Source organism: Triticum dicoccoides, chromosome 4B (assembly GCF_002162155.2).
Source record: "Triticum dicoccoides isolate Atlit2015 ecotype Zavitan chromosome 4B, WEW_v2.0, whole genome shotgun sequence".
Classification (NCBI taxonomy): Eukaryota; Viridiplantae; Streptophyta; class Magnoliopsida; order Poales; family Poaceae; genus Triticum; species Triticum dicoccoides.
The window spans coordinates 27,514,884-27,531,750 of record NC_041387.1 but is presented as its reverse complement, the minus strand read 5'-3'; the positions used below and the strand labels follow the sequence as shown (position 1 = coordinate 27,531,750).

The window sequence follows — 16,867 nt, the reverse complement described above, 5'->3', positions numbered from 1 at the left end:
AAATAAGCAAACAACACACGAAAACACAGAATCTATCAAAAACAGAACAGTCTGTAGCAATTTGTAATTTTCGAATACTTCTGGAACTCCAAAAATCCTACCCAAATAGGACGTCCTATGCAATTTATCTATTGATCTACAGCAAAAAGAATCAACACAAAAGCACGTTTCTGTGATTTACTGAATTTTTTTCTCGTGCATGCAAAGTTTCTGTTTTTCAGCAGAATCAAATTAACTATCACCGTAAGTTATCCTATAGGTTCTAATTGGCACGAATACTAATTAAAACATAAAAACACATCTAAGCAAAATCTAGATTGATTATTTATTACTAAACAGGATCAAAAATCAAGGAACAAAAATAAAATTGGGTTGCCTCCCAACAAGCGCTATCGTTTAACGCCCCTAGCTAGGCATAAAAGCGAGAATAAATTTAAGTATTGCCATAATAATAAGATAGATCACGAAAAATCATTTCGTATTCCCTACGTTCAGCAGCAAGTTTTCTTTGAAGCAAGCAAAAGTAATCAAAAGGGCTAAATTTAATGGGACAGAAGTCCCCAAGATCAATCTCGGGAGGTATGGGTTCCTCCTTTGGCCCTTCATATTGCACAACCAATTCATCATTATAAGAATTCTTTTGGCAGAACTTCGTAAGCCTATACTCAAGAGAATATCCTAACTCATTATTTTGAATAGCAAAATCATTGTTAAGTTCGGAAATTCTATGAACTAAAACATTGGTAGGAACCTCTTTTCTAAGGTTTTCATTAAAAGCAATATAGTCTAAAGATTGAAAACGCAAAATTTCCTCTAGATCAAAGAGGGTAGCCTCTATGGGAGGACGGCCAGCGTCCACCCTATAGTGCGCAAAGATTTCTTTGGCCTCTTTTATTATAAATTTGAACTCATGTGCCAAAAAGATAGTAGCGGCGCGCTTAACAGAAGAATGCTCAATATTGGAAAATTCTAGGAAAATCCTTTGTATGCAAGGGTGCAAATGCATAAACTGCCTTTCAAGTTCAACTATAAGCATGGCGATAGCATCCGCAAGACTACTAGTTCTATGAAGAATAGAACCACCCATAGAAGGTAAAGCACTGACACAAGTAAAGAAATCTTGAATAACCCCTTTTCCAATAATATTACCACTACCGACTCGAATTTTTTTTGTATGTAAGATAGTGGGTTTTTCAACATGAGCATCAAATTTTTCCATGTTATTATTGTCCATATCAATGATCTCCCCAGTTTCAGACATAGCCAGAAAGGGGAGCATGCGGAAAAAGAGACGAACGAAAAAGAGAGGGCGAATGACACGGCAAGGGTGAAGTGGGGGAGGGGAAAACGAGAGGCAAATGGCAAATAATGTAATGCGAGGGAGACGAGTTTGTGATGGGTACTTTGTATGTCTTGACTTGAGCGAAGACCTCCCCGGCAACAACGCCAAAAATCCTTCTTGCTACCTCTTGAGCATGCGTTGGTTTTTCTCTTGAAGAGGAAAGGGTGATGCAGAAAAGTAGCATAAGTATTTCCCTCAGTTTGGAGAACCAAGGTATCAATCTAGTAGGAGGCTCCTCAAAAGTCCCACGCACCTACACAAACAAACAAGAACCTCACAACCAACGCGATAAAGGGGTTGCCAATCCCTTCACGGAAACTTGTGAAAGTAAGATCTGATAGAGATAATATGATAAGATAAATATTTTTGGTATTTTTATGATATAGATTGGAAAGTAAAAGATGCAAATAAAAGTAGATGGAAAACTTATATGATAAAAGATAGACCCCGGGACCATAGGTTTCACTAGTGGCTTCTCTCAAGATAGCATAAGTATTACGGTGGGTGAACAAATTACTATCGAGCAATTGATAGAAAAGTGCATAGTTATGAGAATATCTAGGCATGATCATGTATATAGGCATCACGTCCGTAACAAGTAGATCGAAACGATTCTGCATCTATTACTATTACTCCACACATCGACCGACTCCTGCCTGCATCTAGAGTATTAAGTTCATAAGAACAGAGTAATGCATTAAGCAAGATGACATGATGTAGAGGGATAAACTCAAGCAATATGATATAAACCCCATCTTTTTATCCTCGATGGCAACAATACAATACGTGCCTTGCTGCCCCTGCTGTCACTGGAAAAGGACACCACAAGATTGAACCCAAAGCTAAGTACTTCTCCCATGGCAAGAAAGATCAATCTAGTAGGCCAAACCAAACTAATAATTCAAAGAGACTTGCAAAGATAACCAATCATACATAAAAGAATTCAGAGGGGATTCAAATATTTCTCATAGATAAACTTGATCATAAACCCACAATTCATCGGATCTCGACAAACACACCGCAAAAAGAGTTACATCGAATAGATCTCCAAGAAGAGGAAGGAGAGCTTTGTATTGAGAATCGAAGAGAGAGAAGAAGCCATCTAGCTAATAACTATGGACCCGAAGGTCTGTGGTAAACTACTCACAACTCATCAGAGAGGCCTTGGTGCTGATGGAGAGGCCCTCCATGGTCGATTCCCCCTCCGGCAGAGCGCCGGCGAAGGCTCCAAGATGGGATCTCGCAGATACAGAAGGTTGCGACGGTGGAATTAGGTTTTCGTGGTGCTCTTGGATGGTTTCGGGGTACGTAGATATATATATATATATATATATATATATATATATATATATATATATATATATATATATATATATATATATATATATATAGGAGGAAGAAGTAGGTCGGTGGACGCTTGAGGGGCCCACGAGGCAGGAGCGCGCCCACCCTTACTAGGCATGCTGGCCACCCTCATGACCGACTCGCTCGTTGCTTGACGTCCACTCCAAGTCCCCTGGTTTGCATTTGTTCCAAAAAGATCTCTCCCGAAGGTTTCATCCCGTTTGGACTCCGTTTGATATTCCTTTTCTTCGAAACACTGAAATAGGTAAAAAAACAGCAATTTGGGCTGGGCCTCCGGTTAGTAGGTTAGTCCCAAAAATGATATATAAATGTAAAGTAAAGCCCATAAACATCCAAAACAGGTAATATAATAGCATGGAATAATAAAAAATTATAGATACATTGGAGACGTATCACCACCTTATGCAACAAGTGCATGTCAGTCGGCGGAACCTGTCTCACGTAAGCGTACGTGTAAGGTCGGTCCGGGCCGCTTCATCCTACAATACCGCCGAAACAAGATAGGACTAGTCACTGTAAGCAAATTGAACAAACCAACACCCACAACTACTTATGTTCTACTCGTGCATAGAATCTACGCATAGGTCTGGCTCTGATACTACTGTTGGGGAACGTAGCAATAATTCAAAATTTTCCTACGTATCACCAAGATAAATCTAGGAGATTCTAGCTACAAGAGAGAGAGAGGATGTGCATCATCATACTTTTGAAGATCGCTAAGTGGAAGCGTTACTAGAACACGGATGATGGAGTCGTACTCGCGGCGATTCAAATCGCGGAAGATCCGATCTTAAGCCGAACGGATGGCACCTCCGTGTTCAACACACGTACAGCCTGGGGACGTCTCCTCCTTCTTGATCCAGCAAGGGGAGAAGAGAAGTTGAGGGAGAGCTCCGGCAGCATGACGGCGTGGTGGTGGAGCTTGCAGTTCTCTGGCAGGGCTTCGCCAAGCACTACTATGGAGGAGGAGGTGTTGGGGAGGGAGAGGGTTACGCCAGGGGAAGGGTGCGGCAGCCCTTCCACCTCCCCACTATTTATAGGGGCAAGGAAGAGGGGGGCCGGGCCCCTCCAGATGGATCTAGAGGGGGGGCGACGGCCAATGGGGGGAGGCTTGCCCCCCAAGCCAAGGGGGAAAGTTCTGACACTTGATCATTTGACCTTGCAACTTGTTATGATATGATGTGACGCATAAATTATGTTATTAAATTGATGGGTGTTAGTGTTATGATGTGATGGCGTGCACTTGTTGTGTAATTATTCTATTGAATTGATGGGTAATAGTATTATGATGTGATGGTACGCACTTGCATTGTGCAATTATTCTATCAAATTGATGGTGATTAGCGTTATGATGTGACACTATGCAATTGGCTATGCAAACTATGCTATTGAACTGTAGGATGATATGATTTCAGATACAAGTTGTTGATTTCATACGTGAGAATTGTTCCTGGAGGTTGGCATCAGAAGGGGCGGGTATGAGAAATGTTGTGTGGAGCCATGGGGCATCCACACCTATGCTCAACACCACACATCAACCGGTACCTTTTACGGAGATATATGTATATATGGCAGGAACCGTAAAGCATGAGCCAAACATCAAGTGGCGATTACTAGGGCAATGTTTGGTTGACGCCTGAGGCAACCCTACTAAATAAGGGTGTAAGATTTTGGCAAGCAAATTCGCCGTCGTTGTTTCGTCCATAAATGATGCAGTGTCTCAACTGGCATACCAAAAAATTGGTGTGGAGTGAAAAGGCTTCAAACCAAATACAAACCCATGCTTTTGGTCAACGCCAAAATATTGGTAAAGCAAGTGTGGGCTACTATCCAAACAGCTCGACTAAACTTAGCATTGAATTTATATCTTCAAACAGTGCAAGTGACGACTCATTGTCTCGTGATTTCGATTGTACCGTGTTCAAAAAAATGTCTCGCTGAGCACTTCTGTTTTGCATGTCTCGTAGGATAAGCTTTTTAGGAACGACTAATTTCTGATATGTTGAAGAAAATAATAAAATACGCACGACGAAGCTTGATCCCGGATACGAGGAGTGAACCACGTGAAAAAGATTCTAAGTATTGTGTTTTGCCCTACTGACACAAATTCGATTCTCTATTTTTGTATTACAAAGAACAGACTTCAGGTTCATTTTCTGAAATTAGGGAATGTGCATAGACCTCTATTTTTAGAGTAGTACTAGTAATGTTTTGGGCACCGAGGTACGCACGCAGGCATCCCGGAAAGGTCAACGAGTAGTGAACATCAAGAGCCCTGGTCAACGCATCGGTAGGCATGCCAGCCCGTCTCGAGCCCGCACAGGACTGCAGGGACCAAGGCGTGTAATTAAGCCCTGATTAATTCCCGTGAAAAACTGACATCATTATTGCCCTGGTTGTTCAACTCCCACCATGCTGCCAACCAAGACGACAGATTTTCTCTTTTATTTTATTTTCAACCAAAACGAGAGGTTTTCTTTTTTTACCCTTTTCTATGTTTTCGGGCAATTGAGAGATCTTTATTCAAACAAAGGTGTTTATTTAGGACAGTAGAGCTGAGTCTAATCCACGTCCTCTCACGCATCCATGCTTCTTGACACCAGATTTTGTGGCCTGATTGTTGTTGGCCGTCTTATACGCATCCTCTCGCGCGTGGGGTCTACAGCGCCACAACTTGTCCGAACGCGGGCGCCGCGTGCGGAGCAGCTCGGTGCCCACTCTCTGTTCGACGGTATGTCTCAACCAGGCGAGCGGGTGTACAACGACACAGACAAGCAGATGTTTGAGATGATCCATGACGAAGACGGAGGATGGGTAGGTGGATGACTCGGAGTTCACGTAGTCGGGCATGGAGTCAGACATGTACACCCAGCAGCAAGATTTGTACATCGGCCAGCAGGAGCCGGAGGAGGATGGCGACGACGACCTTGATCTAGATGAATTTGTTGCCGATCCAAAGAAGAAGGCCAGAGGAGAAAGCTTCAACATGAGGGAGTGCGAGTTGTGCGATTCATGGTTGGCCACTAGCATCTATCCGATCCGATTCGATCCATGGTGGCATGGAGCAGAAGGGCGCAATATTTTAGGCCAACATTCATACTTGTTTCGATGAGCACAAATATTTTGAGCCCTACGCGGAAAAGTCGTTTAACCATCGATGATACATTATCCAAAAGGTCGGGTCCAAGTATTGCGGCAATTTGAAGCAACTAATCGGTCGGTGGTGTGCAAATCACCGAGCAAGTACGTTGTTATGTGTGTTGGTCATTTGGCCAGATATGCAATTTGGTGACAATGTTTGTCTTTGTAGCATTCTCGTGCGTGCAACTTGTTTTTGAAGGTCGACAAGAATAACTTCGTCCTCGTGCATTGTTGCTTGAAGTTGACTGGGCAGCCCAAGTGGAATTTATTCATTACCAACATCGTGAAGACCGCATGCGTCGGCATCGAGGAAGAAGCGGGTGATCCAACCGACCCAACAAAAGAGCCGCCCAAAAAGATTAGAAGAGGGTTTCTGGAAAGAAGTGGGAGGAGGAGAAGGAGAAGAGAGAAGGGGTGGTGGATAAAGATGACAGAGAGTTTCAAGGATATCTTGGCGAAGAAGGAGGAGGCATGCACTGGGGGCATGTGTTAAGCGCTCCGACATCAAGGAGGAAAAAAGACCAAGAGGTTTAATATGTTGATGGCGATGACCGAGAAGAAACTCAAACTTGAAAAGAAGAACACCATGCTCGAAGAGAAGAAGGTTGAGATCCCGGCCGCATCAGAGGACACGAAGATGGTGGCCTCAAAGATGGAGGAGTTGGATGACGATGCAAGGATAATCGTGCAAGTCGTCCATGTTTGGATGTTGAAGCGCATGACGGGCTATCTGGAGGCGGCCGAGAACGAGGCGGATGGTGAGGAGGAGCCGACCACTAAGTGAGCGTGGAGGCTCGGATAGCCGATACAACAGGGCCAAAATCCATTTTCACGGAATGTCAGTCTGAGATACTTTTGTGACCGGGCATGTAAAAACTATGCATACTTGTCTCCTTTAAATTGTGATCGGACGCTGTGCATTTGAATTTCAAATTGCTCATACCTCGGCTGACATTTAGGAGATGTGGTTGGATGGACGACTCCCGCATCACTAGTCCGGACCTGTTCATGAACGAATACAGTGTTTGATTTGGGGTGAGCTTTGAAGATGCCTTAACTACCCTATGTTTCAAATATAAAATGTTTTGGTCGATTTTATACTATCATAAAAGATCTCACACTTTCCATTTGCATGGAACACAAAAGAATTTCTACAAATACATGCACTTTTTTTTACTAGAGAAGATTCCTACAAGAAAGATCATGACCATGCCCATGACCATGAGGTCTTGAGGAGTACGTTGTATGAGCATTGTCCCCAAGCCGGGCACGTTTAAGGCTCTAGTCGAAGTCAGGCATGTTTCCATCAAACGTACCCTGATACTATTCCCTCTGTTAGCTAATATAAAAGCGTTTAGATCACTATTTTAGTATTCTAGACACTTTTATATTAGTTTACGAAGGGAGTATTCTAGACACTCATTATTCCCTCTGTAAACTAATATAAAAGCGTTTAAATCACTACGTTAGTATTCTAGACACTCTTTTATAGCTTCCCTGAGCAAGTAGATGCACCAGTTCAAGAACCAAAGTGATTTACATAGATTAGAGCTCCCGTATCTTGAAGAAAGAACTACATAAATGGCAGCAACGAACTTAATCATCCCACCCTTTGCAACCGTAGCTATCTTCTTCGACCACATTACATATTTTCATCTGATGGCAAAAGATTATGAGCTGAGCATCTGGGTACCAATTCAGTACAGTTATATATTGCAGGCAAGCCAACTGAACCTAACTTAACTCCATCTTTCAAGGCGAGGCCTAGATTAGCTTATATTGGAGGCTCATTATAGAGGAGGGCTGTAGCTCTGGATAAATTAGATTGAACCCCTCTTTCGATTTTCATCTCGAAATAGTCCTTGTCTATGCATGGTGCCTCTCCCACCACCAGCTTTGGCTCCCTGGGAAGGCATCACCTGGAATGAAAATATGATGGTCAATGAGGTTTATCCGTGGTATGGGTTGTGTAACAAGCTTACCCATGTAGTATGAAGTTGCGGACGTATGAGAACCAACATAAACAAACATAGAAAACAAACACAAAACATATGATTTGGAGCTTTACTTCTAAGATTATTTATCGAAGTAAGAGGTGAGCAAGCCCTAAATGTATGCCTAAAATGTGTTAGTGGACCCCATGAACCAATAAAGCCTAACAAGATGGCAACGGGTACCTGTTACCCGATCCCCGGCGGGTAATTGCTCAATTAAGGAACGAGTTTGAGCCACGGGTAAGTAAATGGCAAAATTCCTTCCCCACTGGGTAACACAGGTACATGTACGTTTGTCCATTAGTAATTACCCATACCTGTTACCCACGGGTACCCAGTAGTGGAGGCTTGACATGTGAACCCCGTCTTTTGTTGCTCAGTTTTGAGCTTTATCATTGTCACTTGTCTTGCAATGAACCATGCCATCTAGAATTACTCTTGAGAGTTGTGACTTGTGAGATGTGAGAGTTTTGATACTTGATCGTTTGAACCTTGCTACTTGTTATGATAATGATGCGATGCTTAAATTATGCTAGTATTAAATTGATGGATGTTTAGTGTTATGATGTGATGGCATGCACTTGTTGTGCAATTATTCTATTGAATTAATGGATAATAGTGTTACGATGTGATGGTATACACTTGTGCTGTGCAATTATTCTATCAAATTGATTGTCATAAGTGTTATGATGTGATGGTATGCAATTGTGCTATGCAACTATGCTATTGAACTGCAGGATGTTATGATTTTGGATAATAAGTTGCTGGTTTGATATGTGTGAATTGCTCCTGGAGGTTGGCATCAGAAAGGGCGGGTATACCTGTGGGCAAGAATTATCTGTCGGCGACGAGTATGAGTGAAATTCTTCCCCGCGGTGCGTATGGGGTAATGGGCAAGCCTGTGCTTTCACGGGCATGAAAAGAAGAGAGGCTTTAGTGCTTTACCCGGTTGGGTAATTACCCATTGCCATCTTGAGCCCTTAATGGGCATGCTCAGAAAGAACCAGATTGACCATGTGCAAATGTAGGACTAAAAGGTGTTAGTGGACCTCAAGAGCCAACCAAGAGTCAGGGACTAGTAGGTTGGTACCCAGCCTCTTGATGGCACCATCGTACCTCAGTGACAGAAGATGTACTCTGATGCAACTACAGTAGCACTATCTTCTAGTTATAACGATACCACTGCAACACTGGAAACCACCACCTATCGGCTACCAGATAACCATTGCACAAACAGGTTAAGATGAGCAAGTTTTAAGCTTACCAGCCATGCATTCTGCAGCCCTAGTCACGCTACAGCTGTTTCTGCTGCTGCTCTCCTTGGCCTCTCCTGCCCGCTCATGCACCGAGCAAGAGGAGCACTCCCTCCTCCAATTCCTCACCGGGTTATCCCAAGATGGCGGCCTCACCGTGTCGTGGAGAAACGGCACGGACTGCTGCGAATGGGAAGGCATAACCTGCGACAGGGAGGGGGGCGTCACCGCGGTCTCCCTGGCATCTAGAGGGATTGAAGGTCGCATCTCGCCGCACCTTGCCGGTCTCACCGGCCTGCTGCGTGTCAACCTTTCACACAACTCGTTCTCCGGTGGCCTTCCACCGGAGCTCATGTATTCCAGAAGCATCATCGTCCTCGACGTCAGCTTCAGCAGGCTTAGTGGGGTGTTGCACGAGCCGCCATCTTCGGTTACCTACGCCCGGCCTCTACAGGTACTGAACATCTCGAGCAACCAATTCGGTGCAGAATTTCCATCACACACATGGAAGGTCATGCAGAATTTGGTCGTGCTTAACGTCAGCAACAACAGCTTCACCGGGCACATACCACTTTCTCTTTGCCTCTCGCCATCATTGGCCATGCTTGATCTTTGTTACAACCAATTGAGCGGCAGTATTCCTGCTGCACTTGGCGCTTGCTCCAAGCTCAAAGTGTTCAAGGTTGGGCACAACAACCTAAGTGGGACTCTCCCTGCTGAGCTCTTCCATGCCACTTCCCTGGAGCATCTCTCCTTCCCCAACAATGGATTACAAAGAGAACTTGATGGAGCAAACATAGTAAAACTCAGTAATCTGGTTACTCTCGACCTCAGGGAGAACAAATTCAGTGGGAAGATCCCATGCTCCATAGGTCAGTTGAAGAGGCTACAGGAGCTCTATTTGGGTAACAATAACATGTCTGGGGAGGTGCCATCAACTCTGAGTAACTGCACACGTCTCATGATCATCGATCTGAAGATCAACAACTTCAGTGGAGATTTAGTAGTCAACTTCTCCACCCTACAGAACCTGACACATTTAGATGTTTTGAGAAATAACTTCAGCGGCATAGTGCCAGAAAGCATATACTCATGCAGAAATTTGATTGCACTGCGGGTGTCGTTGAACCATTTCCATGGTGAGATCTCACCAAGAATAGGGAATCTGCACCTATCCTTCCTATCACTTGCTAGAAACCCTTTTACAAATATCACAAAAGCTTTTCATGTCTTCAATGGCTTCAGGAACATCACCACTCTGATTATTGCCGAGAACTTTGTGAATGAGATGATGCCACAAGATGAGACCCTGGATGGTTTTCGAAATCTTCAATACATCCACATGGCCGACAGCGCGTTAACCGGACACTTGCCAGTTTGGTTATCAAAGCTTAGAAACTTGAAGGTACTAAAGTTATCCAACAATCGACTCACCGGACCAATGCCAGGCTGGATCAACTCCTTAAATAGCCTCTTCTATCTAGATGTATCAAACAACAGTTTTACTGGGCAAATCCCAATCGCCTTGATGGAGATCCCAATGCTTAAAGATAATACAGCAGCTTATTTGGATCCTGGCCACGTTGAGCTGCCTCTTTTTTGGAGGAATATATCACGCCAATACCATTTTCTTACAGCTTTCCCTACACTCTTGAATCTGAGCATCAACAATTTCACAGGCGTGATTCCATCGGAGATTGGCCAACTGAAAGTGCTTTCTGAACTCGACTTCAGCTCAAACAAATTATATGGACTGGTTCCGCTGTCGATCTGCAATCTCACGAAGCTGGAGGTGCTAGACTTGTCTAATAACCATCTGACGGGTGTAATCCCTGCAGCACTGGAGAGACTTCACTTCCTTTCTGCATTCAACATTTCGAACAATGATTTAGAAGGGTCTGTACCAGCAGGAGGCCAGTTGAGCACTTTTCCAGATTCCAGTTTTGATGGGAACCCAAAGCTGTGTGGCACTACGCTTATTCACCAGTGTAGTTCAGTCAGAGCAGATCCTATCTACATTATCTCTGCAAAACAGCCCAGCGTCAAGGTCATATTTTTTATTGGCTTTGGTTTGTTCTTTGGAGTAGGCGTGCTATATGACCAGCTAGTGTTATATAGGTATTTCGGCTCAGCCCATTTCAATTGTAATTTGTTCTAATATTCAATGGATAGAGGTCAATCAAGCAATAAATAGCCATGAATTTTAGTTTTTTTGCGTGTTTGAATCCACCCGAGTTGGATTTTATTTTATATTAGTTGAGTCTGCAACAGTTTATGTTGTTCGCTTCCTGAATGATAGGTAGTAGTAATTCAATGATTTTCAGATTGGAAGTCGTGGTTGTGAGCAATTCAAGTGGGAAGTGTTCAGGGTAATGTAATTTTATTTCAATCAGGGTTGGACCTAGCGTAAACATAAAACTGGTCATTAGTTGACCAGACAGCTAAAACTTTACAGGATGTTACACATATTTGGTCCACAGATGAAACAACTTCATGTAAGTATTTCTTTTCTTTTCTTTTTTGCAACACTACTTCATGCAAATATGTTAGCAACCCTATTGCGGAAACATCTTCAGAGATGCATATATCATGCCAGCCAAGTTCATGCTAGACAACAATTAAATGAATACAGTAACTGTTAATAACGGGGTCAGATCACCCTACATTTCATACAGAGCTCAATCTACAGATCCAGATCACCATAGACAGCAGTAACAAGTAATCAACGAACGGCACATCAATTACCAATTGCGCCTTGCCACCCTATAGTCCTGTACTGACAGAATACAAGCGACTGCTACATCCACCGAAAACCTGTAAGCAAGAAACAGACAAAATACCTCCAGAGGGCATACCACCAGATCATTCACCCTCCGCCGGACCGCCGGCGATCCAGCATCCCGCGCCTGATTTTCGATTCCACCGAGGGCCCGGAGATTCGCTAGGGCTCGCGAAATCGCCGTGTCGCGCGGGGCGGGAGACGAACGCGAGAAATGATATCGCGCATGCGCGGGCTCTCTCTCTCTTTTGCGTGCTCTGGATGTGCGCCCGATAGCTTGAACGGCGAGAGGGCGCTGTGGCCACCGGACTGGAGGGAGGCGGCGAGGGGCGCCGGCCGGCAGCGGAGCAGCTCGACCAACCGGAATCTGTCGTATGGGCTGAAGCTGAAAGGGAGCGCCTACAACTTGGGCTTTGCTTGATCTATTTTCTTTTTAGGGAACGGGCTTTGTTTGATCTAAATCGGAGTCTTCTTGACTGGGCCGGCCCACTAGCACGCAGTAGCCAACCACGCATTTTGCTCAACAAAAAAGGCATTTTCTGTCCCTTCCCTAAAAAAAGGGATTTTCTGTTCTTCAAAAGAGAACGTAGTCCTGGCCAGTGAGAGGGGCTTCCAACAAACTGTGATTGATACGGATGGTCAAGAAGTAGCAGTTGTGTGGAACCGAGGAGATGTTGGAGGGCATATCTTCGGGGAGATGCGCACCTATCTCCCGAACTTTTCAAGGGCTTGAGTTGCGATGGACTAGCCGGGAAGCAAGCGGAGCTGCCCATATATGTGCAAAAGAAGCTTTATCTTTAGGGATCCTTCATGTCTCTTTTCTTGTAAACCATGTTTTCCCGATTGACACTCTGCAAACAAATTTGTTCCGCCAAAATGAATAAATAGCCTTGATGGCGGTTCTTGAAAAAAAAACCCGGATATTTTAGCAAACATTTTCTTTTTCTCAAAAAAAAAGAGAACATTTTTTGAAAACAAAAACATCAATTCTTTTTGTTACTTAAGACCATAAATGTCTCAGGGGCAGCCAATGGCCTAATCTACACAAGGCGGTTTTGCAACAGTTCAACGGGTTTCAATTGCAAAAAGCACGAAGGTAATAGCAAGAGTGGTGGGTCATTAAGTGTGTCGCTAGCTCGGCCCTGCTCCGCACAAGCAACCTCTGCGATTCCTAGAGTACTTCCGTTCCTAGTTTCTTGTGTTTGTTCTTTCTTCTTTGTCTATTCTCTTGATGTTTCTAGCTTGCTTTATTTCAGCCGGCTACTGCGGCTATAGAACCGTTGTCACAAGACTTCCCTTTTCATAACTCGTGTTTTCGGCCAGCCAGGACTCGAGATTCCACCCTATATATGCCTCGGAATCATGTGCAAACCCATTGTGTGCAACAAAGATGATGTGACGGTGATGTTCATGGACACCTGTCATGGAGGCATGTGTGACGAGAACCACATCCTCCTCCCACTAAGTAGCATGCATTCTCATTCATGGCCTAGTTGGGCAGGGGAGTTTGTGTTGAGGGCAGCTCCCACGGTCGAAATCATACTACCTGGGTGAGTCGATCTAATCTTGTTATTAGTGAATAAATCCTTCTTGAGACAGCATGTAACATGCACTATGTTAGCATGTCTCTAGTTTCGGGCTCATTTGTCGTGGACAGAGTAGTGGCCCTTGTAGCGTTTCTTTCTCATGCCAGTGTTTCACTATGTGGTGTGGCACAGTTGGCTTTGGCCCGGCTGTGGCGGGAAGCACAGAAGGGACGACGTACGGTGGGAGCTTGGAAGGCGACGGGAGGTGAAGGAACGGCGCGGCTCAGGCTGAAATTTCCCGCTTGGTTCGCCGTCAGCAATCCGGATCGAATGGGTATCTCGAGTGGGAAGACCCCCCCTCTTTTGGTTATTTGCTCGCAAAATATTGGTACCCATGCAGGATGCACTCACAGGCATGCTGCTGGAGGTGTGTTTTGGGTCAAAAGAAAGATGCATATTCGGTTATTGTGTATTCTATCAAAGTATGTTTACGATGTTGCTGTTTTTTTTAACACGGTTATGATGAATTTTAAAACGAGTTGAAAAAATGGTTTTGATGATTTTTTGTGTGTGAGTGGTTCCGATGTTGGAGATGTGTTGCAGAAATAGTACTCTCTCTGTTCTCTCGTGGCCGTGCGTTCACAACCACAGTGCACGGTCCCGGCGATCACAAATGATGGCTTGGCGTGGCGGTCGGGCCGGGGAGGAGGACCGGATCGCTGCGTCAACCACACGCCCAGATTTTCAAGTCCCCACTGCCGTCAACCTGACAACATCCCCACGGCTAGGATTTGGTCGGTCGCCAGACAGTAACCAGTCGGAGCACATCACTGATAGATATTCTACACGTTTGTAGTTAAAAGTCGTATATCATCCTGGACTCCTCTTTCTATAGCTAGCTTAAAGTATCTGGACTGGCCGCCTCTAGTCAATGCTTTGCCAAAATGTATATGAAAATGAAGCACTACAGTTAAATTGTGCAATTTTATGAAACGTCCCCTGTGGTCCGTACCAAAAAGAGAATTGTGGCCACATATGCTACAGTTGCATGACTTTTTTCCTTCTACTTCCTCCCTCCGTTCCAAATTACTCGTCATGGTTTTAGTTTGAGGGAGTAATTTTCAGTCACTCTTGTCTGTACTGTTGGATCAACATCCAACGGCTTTCTTCCTCCCGGCATACTATTTTTCTTCCTTACCGTGCCGTTAGGATTTCGTCGAACCGCCTGCTCCCACCACCTGCGGCTGATTATGGTACCGCGCCCAACCCCTTCTCAACTCGCCACCTCCGCCTATCTTCCGCTACCCTGCTATCCCTCTACCCCAACCCCAACTCTTCTTCTCGACACACAGCACACGTATAACTCCCCTCGACCGGGGTCACCGCTGCCGCATCGTCACCGGCTCCGGGTTGTTCCCAACTGAGGCCTCGCCGGTGACCCCACTTCTCGCTGCCGCTCGTCACGGTGCCCCCATCTCCGCCCCGGGGCTTCTTGCAAATTGATTGATGCATAACAAATTCTCAGGCAATTGAGAAATATAGTAAAACTGAAAAGAGTTACGTGCTGACGGCCATCAGGAAATTGCACTGATACTGACCGCTTGGCTAGCTACTTTACTTGTCCTTTGGTGGAACAGATGTGCATGCTACAATGGTTCCTAGAGCCAACAACGACTTGACTAATTGACTCGGCAATTCGTGTCACCGTCAGAATACTCGGGAGTACTACTAACGTTTTCGTGGACCGTGTCTCCTACGCCCGCCCTGCTGCATATAAACAGCTCTGAATCCGTTAACCCCTCGCACACATCAGACGCGAGTTCACTTAGCGCGCACCGGCGACCAGAGAGCACGAAAGCGTGCTGCGGGCGCCGATTGGTCTAGCTCCATGGCGGCACGTCACCGGCGCCACCGCGTCGAGGCACCGAAGCCAGCATGGCTCGTCACGATCAAGGCCACGCCGCCGGTGCCGGCGAGGGGCGACGCTGCCAAGAGGCTCGTCGCGCCCACTCGCTCGCCGATCCTGCTGTCGCCGTCGGTGTGGCAGAAGGCGCAGCTCGACAAGAAGGGCATGGCCGTCGGCGACCGTGGCGACACCGGGGTCGCGCCAGCGCCGGCATCGCCGAGGATCGGCTGCATGGGGCAGGTCAAGGGCGCACGGAGATGCCCGAGAGCGCGCTGCCCGGCCTCCTCGAGGGGACCGGCGGCGTCGGGCCTCCCATGCGGCAGCCTGGCGGGGCTACTGATGGGGCTGTTCCGGCGGCGGTCGACGGGGAGGAAGTCGCGCGCATACTCCAAGGTCAGGGACGTGGCGAGTGACTCGTCGTCGTCAGGGAGCGCACGGCGTGGTGGCCGTGCGCCACGCCCGCTTGAGCTCGACCCGCCGTTGCCGGTGCCGGCGCCGGTGGTGAGACGGCCGGCCGTGGAAGAGAACGCGCCCAGCCTTTGGGGGCGGCGGCGCGGCGGCGCAAAGGTCCTAGAGGGTCTCCAGATAACGTCGTAGGATCCATCCTGGTAGAGCAGAGTTGAGTCCTCACACTACGTTAAGTACAAGATCACTAGTACAATCTACTGTATTAGTATGTGCATGTATAGGGAAGACTTCGTACAAGAAATATTGACTTGTGACATGATTTACACAAGATGTTTGTGAGCTTCACCATGCATGTGGTCTCTAGCTACGAAATCAATCAAATCGTCCTGTGCTTTTATTCTTCTTCTTTCTTGAACAGGAGGTTGAAATCTCCTGCCTCTGCATCATTATACTATGGGACTGGCAACGGACAAGTCGTCTCAAAATATATAATTTGGACAAGTCAATTTTCTCTTGGAATCGACTTACACCATTTTGGGTCAGTAGATTTTTTTTTTTGGATCAGTCCAGTCGATGGACAGGCTGCGAATTGATTGGCCAGCCTCACACAGCCAGTGTACTCATGCACTACGGGAAAGAGCTATTTTGCCGTCAGTAGTCAGCTTTGCCGTCAGTTTTTCGTCGGACAAAACGGCAAAGAAAGGGTTTGCCGTCATCAATAGACGGCAAAGAAAAACTAACGGTAAAATATACTTTGCCGTCTGGAAAAAAATACAGACGGCGAAGACCTCACTTTGCCGTCTGCAAGAAGAAACACAGACGGCAAACATCTTTGCCGTCTACATTTTTTATTACAGACGGCAAAATATACACTTTGCCGTCTGTAATAAAAGATGTAGACGGCAAAGATCTTTGCCGTCTGTGTTTTTTATTGCAGACGGCAAAGTATGCTCTTTGCCGTTTGTAACAAAAATCATAGACGGCAAAGAAGAAGCACATCACACGGATTGATCCCATGGATCGATGACGTGTCAGCCCATCCAAAACCCACCAGCCCCACCTACCCATCCTGACACACGCACTACCTAGCCAGTCCCACCCACCCACTAACCCACGCCCCACCCCACCCACCCACGCACACTACACACCACAC

General features: G+C 45.8%; 1 protein-coding gene across 1 annotated transcript; it reads left to right on the top strand.

Annotated features, from left to right (window-relative positions):
• Positions 1–9,111: 9,111 nt before the first annotated feature.
• Positions 9,112–11,886, top strand: LOC119292456 (receptor-like protein 2). Its single transcript, XM_037571292.1, has one exon. It carries the CDS (start codon positions 9,112–9,114, stop codon positions 11,251–11,253), a length of 2,142 nt encoding a protein of 713 aa, XP_037427189.1. The 3' UTR covers positions 11,254–11,886.
• The last annotated feature ends 4,981 nt before the right edge of the window (positions 11,887–16,867 follow it).